The 17535-nt window shown below is 34.3% G+C and overlaps 1 protein-coding gene across 2 annotated transcripts in view; it reads right to left on the reverse strand.

Moving 5' to 3' along the window:
* ERGIC2 (ERGIC and golgi 2) overlaps positions 1-17535 on the reverse strand; it is a 40700-nt gene that overhangs the window by 21497 nt on the left and 1668 nt on the right. The window contains exons 2-6 of one of the 2 annotated variants that reach the window (XM_015074956.3): positions 11641-11705; positions 9707-9849; positions 8060-8168; positions 5711-5757; positions 4371-4441 (exon numbers count right to left, since the gene is read on the reverse strand). In XM_015074956.3, coding sequence (XP_014930442.1) covers positions 4371-4441; positions 5711-5757; positions 8060-8168; positions 9707-9812 — 333 coding nt within the window. In that variant the 5' untranslated portion in view covers positions 9813-9849; positions 11641-11705. The remainder of the gene's footprint in view (positions 1-4370; positions 4442-5710; positions 5758-8059; positions 8169-9706; positions 9850-11640; positions 11706-17535) is intronic. The other variant, XM_015074957.3, reaches the window with a different exon arrangement.

The following is a 17535-nucleotide window of genomic DNA, read 5'->3' on the forward strand; positions in this document are numbered from 1 at the left end:
TATGTTACTTAATTCATCACTTCATTGAACCTTCAGAATAAGCTCTGAGTTTGTTATTATTCTTGCCTTTTTTTATGTGAGGAAGAAGCTCAATAGGTTAAAAACTTCTTCCAAAATCAGAGACTGTAAGAGTCCATATATAAACCCAGCTGTCAGATTCCTCACTTTTCCACCATTTTTTAAATTCTTTTAAGTAAAGAAATAGTAATGAAATATGATAGTAAATAGCAAAGTTGTAACTCTCATAGCATAATGTGTGATCACAAGTTGGAAACTAATAAAGCTATTAGGGTTAAGTTTTTAATATTCGGAGTACATATTAGGATAGTAAGTATGAAAACATAAAAAGTAAACATTTTCTCAAATAATTTTATATTGATAATTTTTACCTAAATATTTTAATATAAATTAGGACAAAGGAACGAATACTTACCAGAAATACTGAACATTTTAAAAATTACTAATAAAAAGTATACAATTAAGTATTTTTAAGTTCCTACCTTTCTGGCCAAGACATGACTTTTAATTATATGACAGTTAAATTTAATTTTTTTGTTGTTGGGGGGGAGCAGGAGGGGAAAGAGTCTCAAGCAGACTCCATGCTCAGTGTGAAGCCCGACACAGGACTTCATCCCATGACCCTGAGAGCCGAAATCAAGAGTCCGAGGCTCAACTGACTGAGCCACCCACACACCCCATACGACAGTTAAATTTAAATAAAGCTTTCCTATTCCACAAGTGACTGAAAGAGATGACTAACTGTTGACAATGTAATAATCAATAATCTTGTTACAACTGCATAATTCTAACATATTCCTTAGTGCCTATTATCTAATAAGGCACCTATACTTCACATTTTGTGAAACAAAGAAGAAAGGATAAAATTAATGCTTTTCAGGAGCTTAAAAATCTAGCTAGAGAGACAAGCTCTCCAGAAAATATATGTAAACAAAATCAGGGACTTAACAAATGTGAAAGAAGAGTAGGAATGAGAGCCACTCAGAATAAGGAGAGAATGCTAAAGAAAAAGTGTAAGTAAATTTTAGGGGTGCCTGGGTGGCTCAGTTGGTTAAGCATCTGACTTTGGCTCAGGGCATGATCTCGCAGTTTGTGAGTTCGAGCCCCACGTCCGGCTCTGTGCTGACAGCTCAGAGCCTGGAGCCTCCTTCAGATTCTGTGTCTCCCTTTCTCTCTGCCTCTCCCCTGCTCACTCACTGGTGCTCTCTCTCTCTCTCTCTCTCAAAAGTAAATAAATATTTAAAAAAATTTTTTTTTAAATTTTAGAGGGGAGGTTAAAGATGATTAAGTCTCCTCAAAACCAAATTCTCACAATGTTCAGAGAAACATAAAATGAGGACACAATCTATATTATCATTTTAAATAATTTTAAATTTGCATCCCCATGCTAGAAATCGTCAAGAAGTTATGCAAGCTTGCATACAAGGGTGAAAGGGAGACTAAAGTGAGAAAAGAGTCCAAGACATAATTTATTTCATGGGACAGAGAAGTTTATATTAGGAAACAAGGAAAGTCCCTAATTCAGAGTAAGAGAGGAAACAGTGATAAAAGATAGTAAGACACCCAAGGAAGAAGCAGTCTCTACCCTAGAAACACTTTCAGGAGTTCAATCAAGTGCCAGAGACCACATGGTGAGGACATTCCAAAGCAGTGTTATTCCTAGCTCTTATGTGGCATGGACAGTGTTCTAAGTTAAGCAAGAATGCTGCCACAGCTGGTTGCTAATGAGGATGGTCACATGAGCTAAAGAAAGAGGAGTTACCCTAGCTCAATTTAGCCTGTCAAAACAAACACAGAAAACAAAATTTGGGAGGGCCCTGGTGGACCACTCCACTATCCTGGACCAAATACCGACTTCTTCCTTCCTCTTCAAAAGCATCTTAAGCTCTAACATGATTTAAAAGAAACACAATATAGGGGCACCTGGGTGGCTCAGTCGGTTAAGCATCCAACTTCAGTTCAAGTCATGATCTTATGGTTCATGAGTTTGAGCCCCATGTTGAGCTCTGTGCTGACAGCTCAGAGCCTAGAGACTGCTTCAGATTCTGTCTCCCTCTCTCTCTCTGTTTGTCCGCTGCTCATGCTCTCTCTCTCAAAAATAAGGATTAAAAAAAAAAAGAAACACAGCATATCTAAATCTATACCCTTTCATCTAGGTATGAAAAAAAAAGTGTGTGTGTTGGAGAAGGTGGGTCAGATAGGAACTGACATAACTCAACAGTCTATTTCAACTCTCAATCACTTAATGGGCCACTTTATATCCCCATTCTAAAATTAGACAAGAAAATAAATAAATAAATGAATGTATAAAAAGATTCATTAACTTGAAAAAAGTGGTCAATCTCAAGTATGAGGGCTAATTTTCCTCTATGATACCATTGCTAGGAATAAGAAAAGTGTTAAGTTTTTCTAATTATTTCTCACCAACATTTTGCATCATGCAGACAGGAAAAAAATGGAATGATCTATGAGATATTAAAGATATAGAATATAATCATTGAATTTTAAAATATAATGAAGGCACTGAAAAGAAGATAGGTCATGCTGGATCAAGGTAATTTCTCAGAACTCAGAGAAGTATGAAATACACATCTAATGTAAGAATTGATAAGAATATTGAGAACCACTCCATGAGATTCAGCATCATATAAGAATTTTAAAAAGCAGAGGTAAAACCATTGCTTTAAACAAAATTAAAGCAGATAAACAAGCCAAAAAGTGTGTGTGTGTATATGAGTATGTGTTTATGTGTGTGTATACATATATATATACACATATAAACTTTAAAATTCAGATCATTAAGATCAACAAGAACCAAAGAACAAACAAAAACAAAAAAATCCACACCCAAAGGGGATCCACACCTGGATATATGGGATAAATATGTGAATTGCAAAAGTAAAAGAAAAAAGCATTCAAGCATGTAAAGGTTATACGTGAAGGAAAAAATAATTGCATCAGAAAACAATGAAGGAAGGTCTATAAAGTTCTGAATACAAAACACCATATCCTGAGCTAAACTCACATGTATGAAGAACAGAACAACGTAGGCAGTTGTGCTAGAGTCTATAAAATATAACCCACATATTCTTACTGATTAAGAAGTCTCAAAAAGTCCTTCTGCAAAATGATAAAAAATAAAGAATGGTAGAAAATAAAAGCAATAAAACAGAGTTAAAACAGTAATTATTCTTAATAGTATGAAATGTAATACAAACATCATAAGTGTCTAATAATTATCAACATCTACATCTCTAGATACTAGTTTAATATGTGATAACATGGTACCTGAATGTGTAAGGTACCTAACCTCATAAAAAATTACTGTGAAATCAGTTTTTTTGAGTGAGAATACAGGAGTTAGGGAGCAGAGAGATTCAGTGTGGCAATAACAAAGTTGTCTTTTCTTTAGAAATCTCTACTTAAAAAGTGTTTCAAAAGGCATAAATATATTTTATTGCTATAAGCTACAAATAATTTGGTAATCAAAACTGACCTAAAGGCTTCCTTTTTTTTTTCCCATGAAATTCAGCTACTTCTAATCCTTCTCCATCAACTTTAGTCTTCACTTTGCAATTTGCTTAAAGAAGTGTTCACAACTGTCAATGATAAACAAAAGAACTCAAGAATGCATGGATAAACATAAGTACCACAATGCCAACAAAGCAGTGAGCAACTCAAAGGGGCTGGGAGTTCCATTCCTTATTCCCTAAAGCTTCTTTAGAGCTGGTTATCATGACTTATTATCACCTGCTCCTGTAATGTGTTTTACCTGCCCCTGTCATGTGGTGGTGTTTCTGATAAATTGGTTATACACAACTCGTACTCTGCCAACAGTAGAAGAATGTCAGGATTTCACTAACTTTGGGAAACAGAAATATGAAGAAGAGAGAAGTAAATGCATAGAAAATTTCTCCTCTAGATATTGCTTCATTCTTGATTATGATAAGAGAAATACAGCTGAAACATTTCTAGACTTAAATCTGGTAAAGGTACAATACAAATAGGACAGAATTTCCAAATCATTCCAAATCATTCGAAGAAAAGAAAATTTCATCATTAAAGCAACTATAAGAAAAGAGAAAACTATTAGGAAGCATTAACAAAAAATATAAAACAAAAATAAGGTTATAAAACAGACTTTACAGCCTTATCCAATTAACAATGGTTATCTCAAGACTTTGGGATTAGATATAACTCCCTCCCCCAAATCTTCATAAAGAATATGGATTACTTTTGAATAAAAAAAAAGAGTCTAGCTCATACAAAACTAAAAGCAAATATCAAAACTGTCTTCAAGAAAACAATACCTCAAAGCATATTAATTAAAAAAAAATGTGCATTAAACTTACTGGTTCATAAACTAGACCGTCGGCAGATGCAACCATTGTTTCTGCTAAATCCAATACATCTGCTCCAACATCTGCATAAAAAAATTAGAAGTTTTACATCCTATGTTCAGAGCCAAACTATATCTGATATAAATTAACAAACAGAGATGACTAACAGAAAATTCAAACATATATAATCATTTGCCTATACCACTTATTTGTTCAAATAAGTAGCATTACATAGTTTTGGTGCAAAGTGTTCCAAAATACTTCTGGAAAGTATTCCAAAAAATCGATAATACTTTTTCTAGTTCTTGTTCAGTAAATACCATGAAATGTAATGTAATTTCATATTCTTATAGTAAAAAGTGTAAACTCACTTAACTGAACTGAAGAGCTTTGCAAAAATGGTCAAGAACCTAATCACAAGTACTAAATGGCTGGTATATGAAATATTAAATACAAGAATTATTTTTAGAAATTAAAAGAAATTTTAGGAGAAAACTACAAATCAACAAATAGAAAAAGTTTATTTTGAAAAGACTAAAATTTTAATGGTATGCAAACATCTAAAATAAAGCAAAATATGATATATTCAGTAATAACACAGACTCATAAATATGTGTTTCTTTACTCCTAAAACAACTACCATAAGGAAAAATAAATGAAAAAAGAGATTTAAAGTTTTTCTCAATGAAATCTCCCAGAAATTAATCTCCTTAATTAGATAAAACTATTTCACAGTTAAAAAACTTTTATATGAAATACTAACTTCTTTGTCTTCACAGACAAAGACAGATGTAGACAGATGAAGATATCTTTCATGCAAAAGCATCCTCATTTTTGACAGCAATACTGATTTAAACATTATCTATCTAGCATATTAACATTTTTCTACTTCTAGCAGTATAATCAAATGAAGCAACAAGAAAACAGAAAAAAGTATCATCATTATTAAGTTAAAAGACTTGAATCCATATTTTAATATGCATAAGTAAAAGTAAAGAGTAGTAAACCAAAACAGTCAAACAGGATATGTTTGTAGAGCATGGGTGTAAAACTGGTACTCCAAATAAGAAATAAATGATACACCCAAATTAGAACTCTAACTCACAAGAATTTCCTCCGATTTTCTTTTTAATTATACTAATATGAAAGTTAAATCTCCTTTTTATGGAGAAGAAATTTAAAGAATATAAGCTGGGTAAAAAAATAACTTGCATTACTAAATAACATTACCATAGCATTTTAAGATATTATAAAGGAAAAAATAAAGTTAAGGCACCACCAGTGGTTTTACTTATTAGCAATTGTTTAAAACATAAACAATAAATGGATTCATCAAGTTAATGTGTACTTACATTGACACTTCATAGCAACAGTAATATCTATATTGATTCTCAATTTGCTAAAAGACAAAAAGAAAGTATTAGTATTACCAAGTGATCAACAAAATATAAGAAACATAAATCAACTGATCTATGAAAACTCAGATTTCAAACAGAATAAAATATGTTGATTAGAAACTGGATAGGAGCCTGGGTGGCGCAGTCTGTTAAGAGTCCGACTCCAGCTCAGGTTACGGACTCACGTTTCGTGAATACGAGCCCCACATCAGGCTCTGTGCTGACAGCTCAGAGCCTAGACCCTGCTTCAGATTCTAGGTGATCCTCTCTCTCTGCCCCTCCCCTGCTTGCAATCTCTCTCTCACTCTCTCTCAAAAATAAAGATTAAAAAGTAATTAAAAAATAAATAACTGGATAGCATTTATTATGGCCAACACAAAGGCATTTTGAAAGTAAAAATTCTATTTTGCAATTCTAAAAGCCTTTCTGATGTCACAGGTTTTTAACACAATATCCCTTAATTCGATAATGGTAATTCAACAAACTCAACAGTAACTCCAAGCAACTCAGAAAAGTCTACCTCTGTTTACATAAACCTTATATAGAATATTCTTTTGAAAATGTAAAACTTTCCAAATCAAGAGTTAGGAATTACAAGTCTTTCTCCTCTATTTATCAAATAAATATCATATATCAGGCATTATGCCTGATGCCCTACAAATATTAAATTTTTATTCCCTATCATGGACCTATAAAGTATACAGCTTCAGTTTTGCAGATAAGCCGGTGGTGTTCAAAGCAGCCTAAATGCCTGACTGAAGTGGTATATTGAAAACTAGGTCTGTGTGGCTCAGGGTAAATGCACAAACTACCAGAAAAAGAAAAAAAACAACACTATGATGTTTAAAATTTTGCATGGCCTTTAAAAAAGGCTCAGTCAATGCCTTATTTTCAAATCAAATTAATTTTCAAGTATCAAAATTAATCAATCATCAGTGAATAACAGAATGAGTACAATCATATCAGTCCCATCCTGTACTTCCAATCAAAAACTTTTTCATTCTAATCATTTTATCTTGTTTCAATAGGAATTACAGATTTTTGGAGCTTCCATAAGTCTTAAAACTGTCTAGAGTTCAAACTGTGCTCCAAATGACTCAGGAGATGCTGTAGGAACCAGAGAATAAGGTGAAGTGGCCAAGCTTCTGGGCATCCCCACTCAGCTTACGTGGTAACCTATGAAATACTTCATTGGAAAAAAAGCAAAAAGTGATTCACTGGTGCTTAAAACAACAAACTCTTTGAAAACTAATGGTATCAAGAATAATACTCATACTATAGACAAAGAAACTGAGGCCCAAAAGAAGTCAGTTGTGTTATCTGCCCAAGGTTACACAGCAATTTACAAATACTGCCTTACTTCTCATTAACCCCATGAGGAAGGTGCTATAATTATCCCCATTTTATGAAAAAGGAGACTAAAGCACATGCAGATATAGATTTAGTAACTTCCTGAAAGTCACACAGCTAGTAAACGGCAGAGCTGGAATAGGAACTGAGAAGTAAATGTCCCCCTCCCCACCCCTGCCCACCATCCAATGCAGTCTTTTTTTTTTTTTTTTTTTTTTTTTTTTTTTACATTTACTTATTTTTGAGAGACAGAGACATAGCACAATTGGGGGAGGGGCAGAGATGGAAGGAGGCACAGAATCCAAAGCAGGCTCCAGGCTCTGAGCTGTCAGCACAGAGCCCGATGTGGGGCTCAAACTCACGAACTATGAGATCATGACCTGAGCCAAAGTTGGACGTTTAAGCGACTGACCCATCCAGGCGCCCCCCCCAGTGCAGTCTTAATATTATCAACCTGTTATCTTCAATCATTAAAAAATCCAAATACAAATAAAAGAATATATTTTCAAAGGTTTAAAGATGACACTATTTACATTAAAATTTTATTTAGATGTAATTTATATAAATCTAGTTTTAATCATACCCAATGTAGCTTTTAGACACTTTTCCAGCTCACACAAGTCAGTAAGATAGTTCAAAATCTAAAGAGTAAACAGTTTCAAAACATTAAACAATTTCTACCATTAAAACACCTAAATATGTATTATGTCCTCCTAACCTTTTTTATACAAGTGCATATTAATTCAAGAAAATCTCTTTTAGAATTTAACCAGGATTGAAATGATTCTAAAATATTTCACCTAACGCATGCAATTAAAGAGAATTTTCCAGTACTATTTCTTCATAACTAAAATAAACCACACATAAAAAGTTAGAAAAATTTTTAAAAAGAAGGTATGTTATCTTCAAAACAATTTGAGTCTAAAAGTATTTCAAGAAGAAAAAAGAAGTTACCTAGAAAAATCCTTATCTACTTCATATTCATACTTCATCCATGTATCTTGATATACTGAAAATTCCATTATGGTTAATAAAGCCATAGTGGTAAATGCTATTAGAGAAACTGAGAAAGCAAACAAACAAAACAGAATTAAAACAATTTTTAAAAAGGAAACAACGGGAAACTACTTTAAGTGGGATTAAAATTAGCAAAGAAAGCCCTTATATGATTGCCACGTAAATGGATACTACTATAAAAGGCTTTTCTTAAAATATTCACATAGATTTCTAAAATAGTTAAAAAATGAGGATTTACTGAGCACAAACATAAACACAGCACTTCTACTATTGAGAAAACATTTTATCTCAGCAGTACTAAAGGTATCTCTCACTAAATAGATTTGCCAAAATTTTACGACACACAAAATTGTTCTTTTCTAATGTACAGCAGTGTCATAGATATGATAAATGATGAAAGTAAGCATAGTTTTACAGTATAAATTTGAAAGCAGTACCCTCATAATTAAAAATGCATCATCCATGCCTGTAGCCCAACCTATAAAAAACAAAATTAGACTAATTCCTAGTTTAAATTGCTAGTTCCTAATTCCTAGTCTAAATTCCTAGACTAATTCCTAAGCAATAACAATCTGTATGCCAGAAACTCAAATAACATTTCCAAATCTCTAATAAAACTCTCATCTACTTTAGAATCTCCCAAATATATCACTTCATTTATTAAAAACAGGTAAAAGATTTGACAAAAATAAGAGAACTATCAGATATTATGACATAACACACTTAAAATGGATCATGCAACAACTTGCACTGTTTTCATTAATAAAACTTAATTGCAGGTTAGAAATAGCAAACCCCTTACTATGCTTTACCAAATGAAATATCAATCTTATGTGAAATATGCTATTTTATTAGCTCTTCATGGGGAAAGAAAGAATAGTAAATACTGTCATAGTTGCATATTTTTCTTATATATTTCGTATTTATTTTATTTAATAAATACTCCTATTTGTAACAGGTACTGTTTTAAACATTTTATAAATATTAATTTATTTAATCACTAAAGTAATCCTGCCAGGGAAATACTGATACCATCCCCATTTCATGGAAGAAAAAACTAAAGCATAGATGGATTAAGTTAACTTCCTCAAAGTCAGGTACTTAGGAAGGGGAAGAGGTGGGATTTAAATCCAGACAGTCTGGTTCTAGAGTCAAAGCTCTTAACTATTACCTCATGCTGCCCTTCTCCAACAATGTGAAACTTAAGAATTTCTGTTATAATGTCTAAATTGATTTATTCTTAACCAAAGTAGAACTCAAGCAGTTCAACATTAAATAACTTCCTCCAAGTTCAATTCTATTTATATATAATTATACATAACTCAAGAGCACCAAAGCAGTAAAATTGGATTAAGTTGCTCAGTAATGTTTTAATAAATACTGCTAAATGCATAGACTGCTATGGGTTAGATGCCAAAGAGAATATATATGACAATAAAATTAGGACAGTGTGACATGAGGACGGAGCAGTCACAGGTATACAATTCACTGATGAGTTCCTCATGGCTACATTTCTGTATGAGCTGACTGGCTCACCGAGAAGTTGCACTTAGTAAGGGAGTTTTAATCTGAACTGATACTTACCTGTACCCCCACTGGCTGAAGTCTCTACATAGCTGTCAGGAACCTTTGGAAAGGCATCCAACTCTTTCACCAAACTCAAGGTTTTTTTCCGATTCAGTCGCCTCATCTTCAGGAAAACCTTCTTCTTCTTTCATATAGTCATGCTAAGGAATAAATGATGAATAAATGAATCTTCCAAAAAACATACAAAGGTTTCTTTTAATTTTAGGTAAGTGACAAATGTTCTTGAAACAACTTAACAATCTCATTCCTCCTTGAGAAAAAAACCTTAACACTTAGCTCAACCTCACCTTTCTCCATCTCACTCTGACAAAAAAATACTAATGAAAGGCAATTTATACACACACATTAAACAGCAAAAAAGTGAAAAGTACTTGACATTCATAATATTTAAATGTATAAATTAAAATAAGAAATAACTTTCCTTCTATTAAATTAACAAATATATTAATATATTCCCACTAATAGATTACAATGAAGTAAATAAAATAGGCACACTCATCTATATTGCTAGCAAGAATATAAATATTCACCACTACCCTTTTGACTAAGTGAATTCCCTTTTTAGGAAGGTATCCTAAAATAATAATCTGGTGTCACTAAAACTTTGATTGAAAGGATAATTTTCCTTTTTTTTTATTTTTTAATGTTTATTTATTTTTGAGAGGGAGAGAGACACAAGGTGATTGCGGGAGGGACAGAGAGAGGGAGACACAGAATTTGAAGCAGGATCCAGGCTCTGAGCTGTCAGCACAGAGCCTGGCGTGGGGTTCAAATTCATGAACCGTGAGATCTTGACCTGAATCAAAGTCAGATGTTTACTCGTCTGAGCCATCCAGGCGCCCTATGAGGATAATTTTCATGTCATTTTAAAAGAGTGAAGCTAGAAACAAATATCTGGTAGTCAATATAAAAACTATAGTGAATTAAAAGCTCTGAATCTATGTAAACACTGAAAATCTTAAAAAAGAAAACATTTAATGACAGGAAAATACTCATATACATTAGGAAAAGACTAGAAGGTCATACATATAGTTTCATGGGAAACAAAAGGAAAATTTTACAAGAAACTGATTCAAAGTCTATATGCAAAAATGTTAAAAGTAGATCATGGGAGGATTTTACTGTCTTTTTTAAGAAAATTTTGGACTTTCCAAATTATTTTTAAATAAATTAATTAAATAAATAAATAAAATATTTAAAATAAAATAAGTATGTATTGAAATAAAATATTTAAAAATGGACTGCTTGGTATTCTTTTGTTGATCAGTATGCTAACTATATCTAAAATATGTTACAAAGCCATGAAAATAACTGAATTCTCAAATATCTGTGTAATTTTTATAAGACTATTGGTGATGCTATAAAGCATTACCAAAAATCAAAGCTGTATTACTAAAATCAGCACCTAACAGAATAAATCAAATAGTTGTGGAAGTCACTAAAAGAAAAAGAAGGTCTCTAGAAGAAAGCAGAAAGACTTGTCTGAAATCCATGGGTAGGATTAATACAGAAAGAATAGGCCATATAAAGGGCATTCATGAAGAAAAAGGAAAGTCTGAGAAGTAAAAACTGGCAGTGATCATGAACACTGTCCAAAAGACACTAGTCCCTAACCAGGGGCACTACTAATCAGTCCTAAAGTGAAGTTTGGATGCAATAATAGACTGATTTCATTTGCCATTAAAAACATCCAACTAACTTCTCTTTTCTATTCCATAAACACAACGTGGCCTTCAGATTATAATTTTGTTTCTCATGTGTATGTTTTTCTTAAGGAAAAAAGAGACACGTAGACAAGACAGATGAATTTCTGATCCCCATAACAGTCATAAAACTGGTATTCTCATTTGTAAATTATGCTTCTGTTTGTAAGCATAAGCTGTGCTCCCTAAGTTTGTTCAACTCTGAGCAATCACATTTATTTTCTGTACCTGCTTAGTGGTAACTGCACCAAGACCAATCCTTCTTCAATCTTTCAACTTCCATTCATTTGTTCCTATTGGGGTTAAATATTAAATACATTCAAACCGCTTGTCTTTAAAACGAAACTCTGCATTTAAGATCAAGTCCAACTCCAACTATAGATCTCTGGCTGCTTATCTATAAACCAAACTGAAAAGGATGAATTGTCAGGGCACCTGGCTGTGACTCACAGGGCATGTGACTCTTGATCTCAGGGTGAGTTCGAGCCTCACATTAGGGGTAGAGTTTACTTTAAAAACAAAAAAAAAAGAATGAATTGTCCCCATTTGTACAGTGTGACTACTTCCTCACTACATGTTCATCTCTTAACTAAATTTGCTCTAAGTCATGAACAACTTTTTTTTTTAATGTTTATTTATTTATTTTTGAGAGAGAGAGAAAGAATGAGAACAGGGGAGGAGCAGAGAGAGAAGAAGACAGAATCTGAATCAAGCTACAGGCTCTGAGCTGTCACCAAAGAGCCCAACATGGGGCTTGAACTCACGGACCACAAGATCGTGACCTGAGCCTAAGTCGGACACTCAACTGACTGAGCCACCCAACCACCCCATGAACAACTTCTTCAGTATAAAATTCTATGGACGCTTTCTAGTCCTTACCTAATTTTGCCTCTGAAAAAATAGTTTATCACTTCTTTTTCTTCTTGAAACAGCATCTTACCTTGCCTTAAATAATACTATATTCCTGATTTTCATTCTATCTCTAAGATAGAATGGTTTACTATGCAGATTCTTCTTCCACTCAGATTCAGCTCTAGGCGCTCCTCCGACTCTCTTTCCTAGTGATCTCCCCTCCCTTCAATTTCCATTTATATGCCCATTCTTCTCAAATCTTTATTCCCAGTACAAATCTCTCCGCAGACATATATTTTTGCTTTCTATGATATTTTCATGGGGTCATTCCAAAGGCAATTCAGACTCAATTAATTGCTTGTTTAATTTTCTGTTTTCTCCACTCTAATGTTAGGGCAGGAACCCTAACTTGATCTGTGTATCTCCAATGCCTGGCACAGAGGTATACAATAAATATGAAAGGAAAGAAAAAAAGAAAGGTGGGACATTCTCCAAAATATGAAGGAAGGAAATCTTCCCAGAAATACCCATGATAGCACAGCTTACCAATCAAAACAGTTAAGATAAGTAAATATATAAAAATATAAGATGCACAAGGAGAGGAATTTTTGTTTTTTTCATTATAGTAGTCCTAGTACCTAGAACAGTGGTTGGCACATAATAGGTATAGCATGGCTGAGCAAATGACAAAACTGAATTTTACTCCTAAACTTGCCAGATTTTTATAAGTTTTATAAATATGTTCTTTTATATTATATATAAATATAAAGATATGACAAGCAGCTAGTAAGTTTTATAAACTTCTAACAATTCACACAGCTTATTCAGCACTCCTCCTACCTGGCTACCTCCCCACCTCCATCTAGCATTTTCCATTCCTGTTTTCCATGATTACTCTTCTACAATGGAGCACCTTGCTACTCTGCTACTCCTCCTGTCCCATTCCTGTTAGTCCAGCACTAACCTGCATCATCAAAGAAACTCATTCCATCTCCAATACTTGCCACTCTACTCTACAGAGCCACTGTTCTGATATGAACAAGTTGTCCAATAACTTCTGTTTTTCTGAAAGCAATCCTTTTATCTGCTTTCTTCATGACACTTGACATTCTCCTGGTGGTAATACCCTTCAAATCCTTACTTCATTTCTGAGACTCACCAGGTAAGGCAGTCGGTGTTTTATTATGATTTCTCAACCATTTCTTCCCTTTTCAAGTCTACTTCTAATAAACACAGGGGTGCCTGGGTGACTCAGTATGTTGAACATCTGGCTCTTGATTTCAGCTCAGGTCATGATCTCATGGTTTGAGAGTTCAAGCCCCATATCAGGCTCTGCACTGTCAGTGCAAAGCTTGTTTGGGATTCTCTCCCTCCCACCCTGTCTGCCCACCCCCCACTCATGCACATGCACTCTCTCTCAAAAATAAATAAATCTTTAAAAAAATAATAATGAACACATATACTACCCAGAATTATAGCTTTCATATTTTACGTTAGGTATTATTTGAATTATTTATTTATTCATTTAATCCTCTAAACGACTCTATAAAGATGATACTATTTTTATTCTCATTTATAGATAAGGAAACTGAGGCACAGAACAGTCAGGTAGTATCTGCAGGGACACACAGCAAGTGGTAGAACCTGTATTCGAACCCAAACAACTTGGCTCCAGAGTCCATGCTCCAAACCACAGTGCACACTGATACTTCAGTACTTGTGATCATCTTCTAGTAACGTCTGGATCTATTTAAAATTTCCTTAGTAACTTTAGCACCTGGATCATTCAATATGCTTCTCTTCTTCCCCATTCCTTCACAGTCCTTTGCAAGTCATGACCCTATGACACTCATCCTGCGGCATTTATTCACAATGATAATGCTTTTACCATGTAAATGTAACAGATTTTCTAAGCCAGTGACCTCCATCTATGCAAAGCCACACACAAGCGAGACCATTTTTGGCTTCTCTTAACTTTCAAAACAGCTCCATCTCCAAAATCCAAAACACTGGTTTTCCTCTCTGAGCAGAACCAATTATCCTTCCAGCTCTTTAATTTCCTAACTAGGACAGAATTTGTTCATTTTCCCTGTGTTTTCAGTACACTGGACTTCTCCCCGTTATCCCGTCCCACTGCTCCCATCCCCATTCTATTTCCTTCACCGTCTAGCTTGGTCAGCCACTTTTAAAAATGCATTTAGAAATACGCCAAATCACTGGTTTCCAGAAGTCACTGCCATGCTATTAGAAAATTTTCTGAACCTAAATAAAAAAAAAAAAAAGAAACTTTTAAGCTAAATTTATTCAATTTAAAAATATTTTATTGGAGATTATTTCCTTTTTTATGTGTGTCAATTCTTTTATAAAATGATAAAAGTGGGTAATAGAGGTTTTTGTTCCTTTTGTTTTTGGATGTCCTGCTTTACTGAAATTAAAAACTGCAATTCTACATCAGTCCTCAAATCCAGCCCCTTTCCCTGTATTCCTCTATATTTTGTGCTGGTCCACATAATCTAAAAATTTAGAAGCCATTGCATTACAATTTTTTGCCCACTGGTTGGTGCTGCTCCTCATACTTTCCCAATCTCCAGACTGTTTTCTTCAATATCTTCCCTAAGCTGTCATGTTATTAAGAAGCAAACAAACAAAAAAAAGTCCACGAAGTCATTGATAATAGTTGAGACTAAGACAATGCTTTGAAAAACTGCATAAGAAATAAGAAACCACCTTTCATGCCGGAACACAGACACACATTATCAACCCTCAATCTAAATAATGTCAACAAAGCCCATAGTTCATCATTGCATCCATTTGAATATGAGACTATAAAATGTTTTGCTAAAATTAAAACAGAGTTCATGACACCTTTTACAGTCTGCTCAATTAAGTTTACTTCTCCAAACAAAAATGGAGAAACAATTTTACTCCTGCTACCCACATTTTATGAGCTAACTTCTATTTTTAATAGATATTTGGCAATATGAGAAATATTTAATTGGTTAATATATATGACCATGCTGTGGGTTGAACTGGGTCCCCTAAAAGGATACATGGAAGTCCTAATCTTAATATTTGTGAATGGACCTTATGTGGAAATATGGTAGTTGAATCTTTGAAGATGTAATTAGTTAAGATGAGATCAACTGGATTAGGGTGACCCAAAATCCAATGACTCTTGTTCTTATCAGAAGTCCATTTGAAGAGACACAACCAGGAGAGAATGCCAAGTGAAGGCAGCGGCAGAGATAAGAGTGATACATCTACAAGCCAAGAAGAGCCAAGGAGTACCCAGGTGCTACAGGACGCAAGGAAGGTTCTTTCCTAGAACAGCCAGAGGGAACATGGCCTTCCAAGACCTTGATTTCCATCTGCTGGCCTCCAGAACTGTGAGATAATAAATGTCGACGTTTTTAAGCCATCCAGTTTATGGGAATTTGTAAGAGCAGCCCCGTGAAACTAATACAAGCCATTAATAATAATGACAAAGGACACAAAACAGATATTATCCAGGCCATCAACAAACTTCAGAAACAAAAAGCAAAACTACTTATCTATAACTTTAAATTATTTGATAATATTGCATTAGAATACTTTACACTAAAAATTTTTTATGAAAGATAACTTAGTTTCAATTGACAAATACTATCACCCAAAAGTACTTAATTCTTTTCACTTTACAACTTAGACCTTTTACAAGAGTTCTTGTTATTCTTAAAATTGTTTACCCCAACATAATTCAAATAAACGTAATAACCTTCAAAGTTATTTTTAAAAAAGTATACTTGGAAGCTGAGTAAGGTGGTATAAATATGAATTTTGTGGTCAGAAAAACTTGGGTTACTATCTAGGCCCTTATTAGCTGTGACAATTTTGAAAAAATCCTCAGCATCACAGAATCCTCTATTATATTTTACTTTAAAAGGAGGGAGGGAGGCATAAAGGCTACCTCACAGTTTCTAACCAAGATAAAAATGAGTCATTTGATAAATGTTTCTAGTTCTCAAAAGAAATACAAACATTTGTAGGATACTTGAAATTTATGTTTAAGTCTTTGAGGAAAGTGGGATAGTATCTGAGGTTAATGTCACAAACAGAATGAAGATGATATAAAGTGATAGAAAAGCTAAGAGAAGAGACTGTAGAGTGATGGCAACACAATTTGGAAGTGCCTAGTAGCAATGTGAAGCAAGGACAAATATAATCCTCCTCAAATAATACACTGAGTATACTATCTATACTGAATCAAAGTGTACAAAATTGAGGGACGCCTGCGTGGCTTAGTCAGTTAAGCATCTGACTCTTGGTTTTGGCTCAGGTCATGATCTCACATGCGGGTTCAAGCCCCACATCGGGCTCTGCCCTGACAGTAAAAAGCCTGCTTGGGATTCTCTCTCTCCTTCTCTCTCTCTGCCCCTCCCCCACTCATGCTGTCAAAAATAAATAAACTTTTTTTTAAAAAGTATACAAAACTGAAGTGGAAAAAGGTCAGGGACAGGAGAAATACATTTATAACAGAACGAGTATCTCCAAATGCAAGGAGAATGGGTTAACTAGCACCAAGAGCAGAAGTACTGACCTAGACTGTAATAAGACCATATGTAGTAGAAAGGAGCAATTTGTACCTCAGCAATTAATAGAGGATAACAGCTTAAGAAAGCAAGCAACTGGAAGATGGAGTTTAAAGACATATTAACCACATAAAAGAAGAGTGTTTAATCACTTTAGGGATCAGAAAGAAATTACTTTAAAAAGTGTCTTCTTCGGGGGCACCTGGGTGGCTCAGTCAGTTGAGCAATGACATGGGCTCAGGTCCTGATGCAGTTTGAAGAAGCTCCGTTCTTCGGGATTGCTGCTGTCAGCCTTTCAGCGCAGAGCTTGGATTCTCAGTCCCCCTCTCTTTGCCCTGCCCCCCCCACTTGCACTCTCAAAAATAAACAAACATCAAAAAAAAAAAAAAGCGTCTTCTTCAGTCTTTAATTTGACTAAGTACCAAGGTAACATCTTTTTTTTAATTTTTTTTTTAATGTTTATTTATTTTTGAGACAGAGACAGAGCATGAATGGGGGAGGGCCCGAGAGAGATAGGGAGACACAGAATCCGAAGCAGGCTCCAGGCTCTGAGCTGCCAGCACAGAGCCCGACGCGGGTCTCGAACTCACCCACCGTGAGATCATGACCTGAGCCGAAGTCGGATGCTTAACCGACTAAGCCACCCAGGCGCCCCAGTAACATCTTAAGTAACTACAGAAGTTAGGAAACAGAAATGTTAAAA

Source organism: Acinonyx jubatus, chromosome B4 (genome assembly GCF_027475565.1).
Source record: "Acinonyx jubatus isolate Ajub_Pintada_27869175 chromosome B4, VMU_Ajub_asm_v1.0, whole genome shotgun sequence".
Lineage (NCBI taxonomy): Eukaryota > Metazoa > Chordata > Mammalia > Carnivora > Felidae > Acinonyx > Acinonyx jubatus.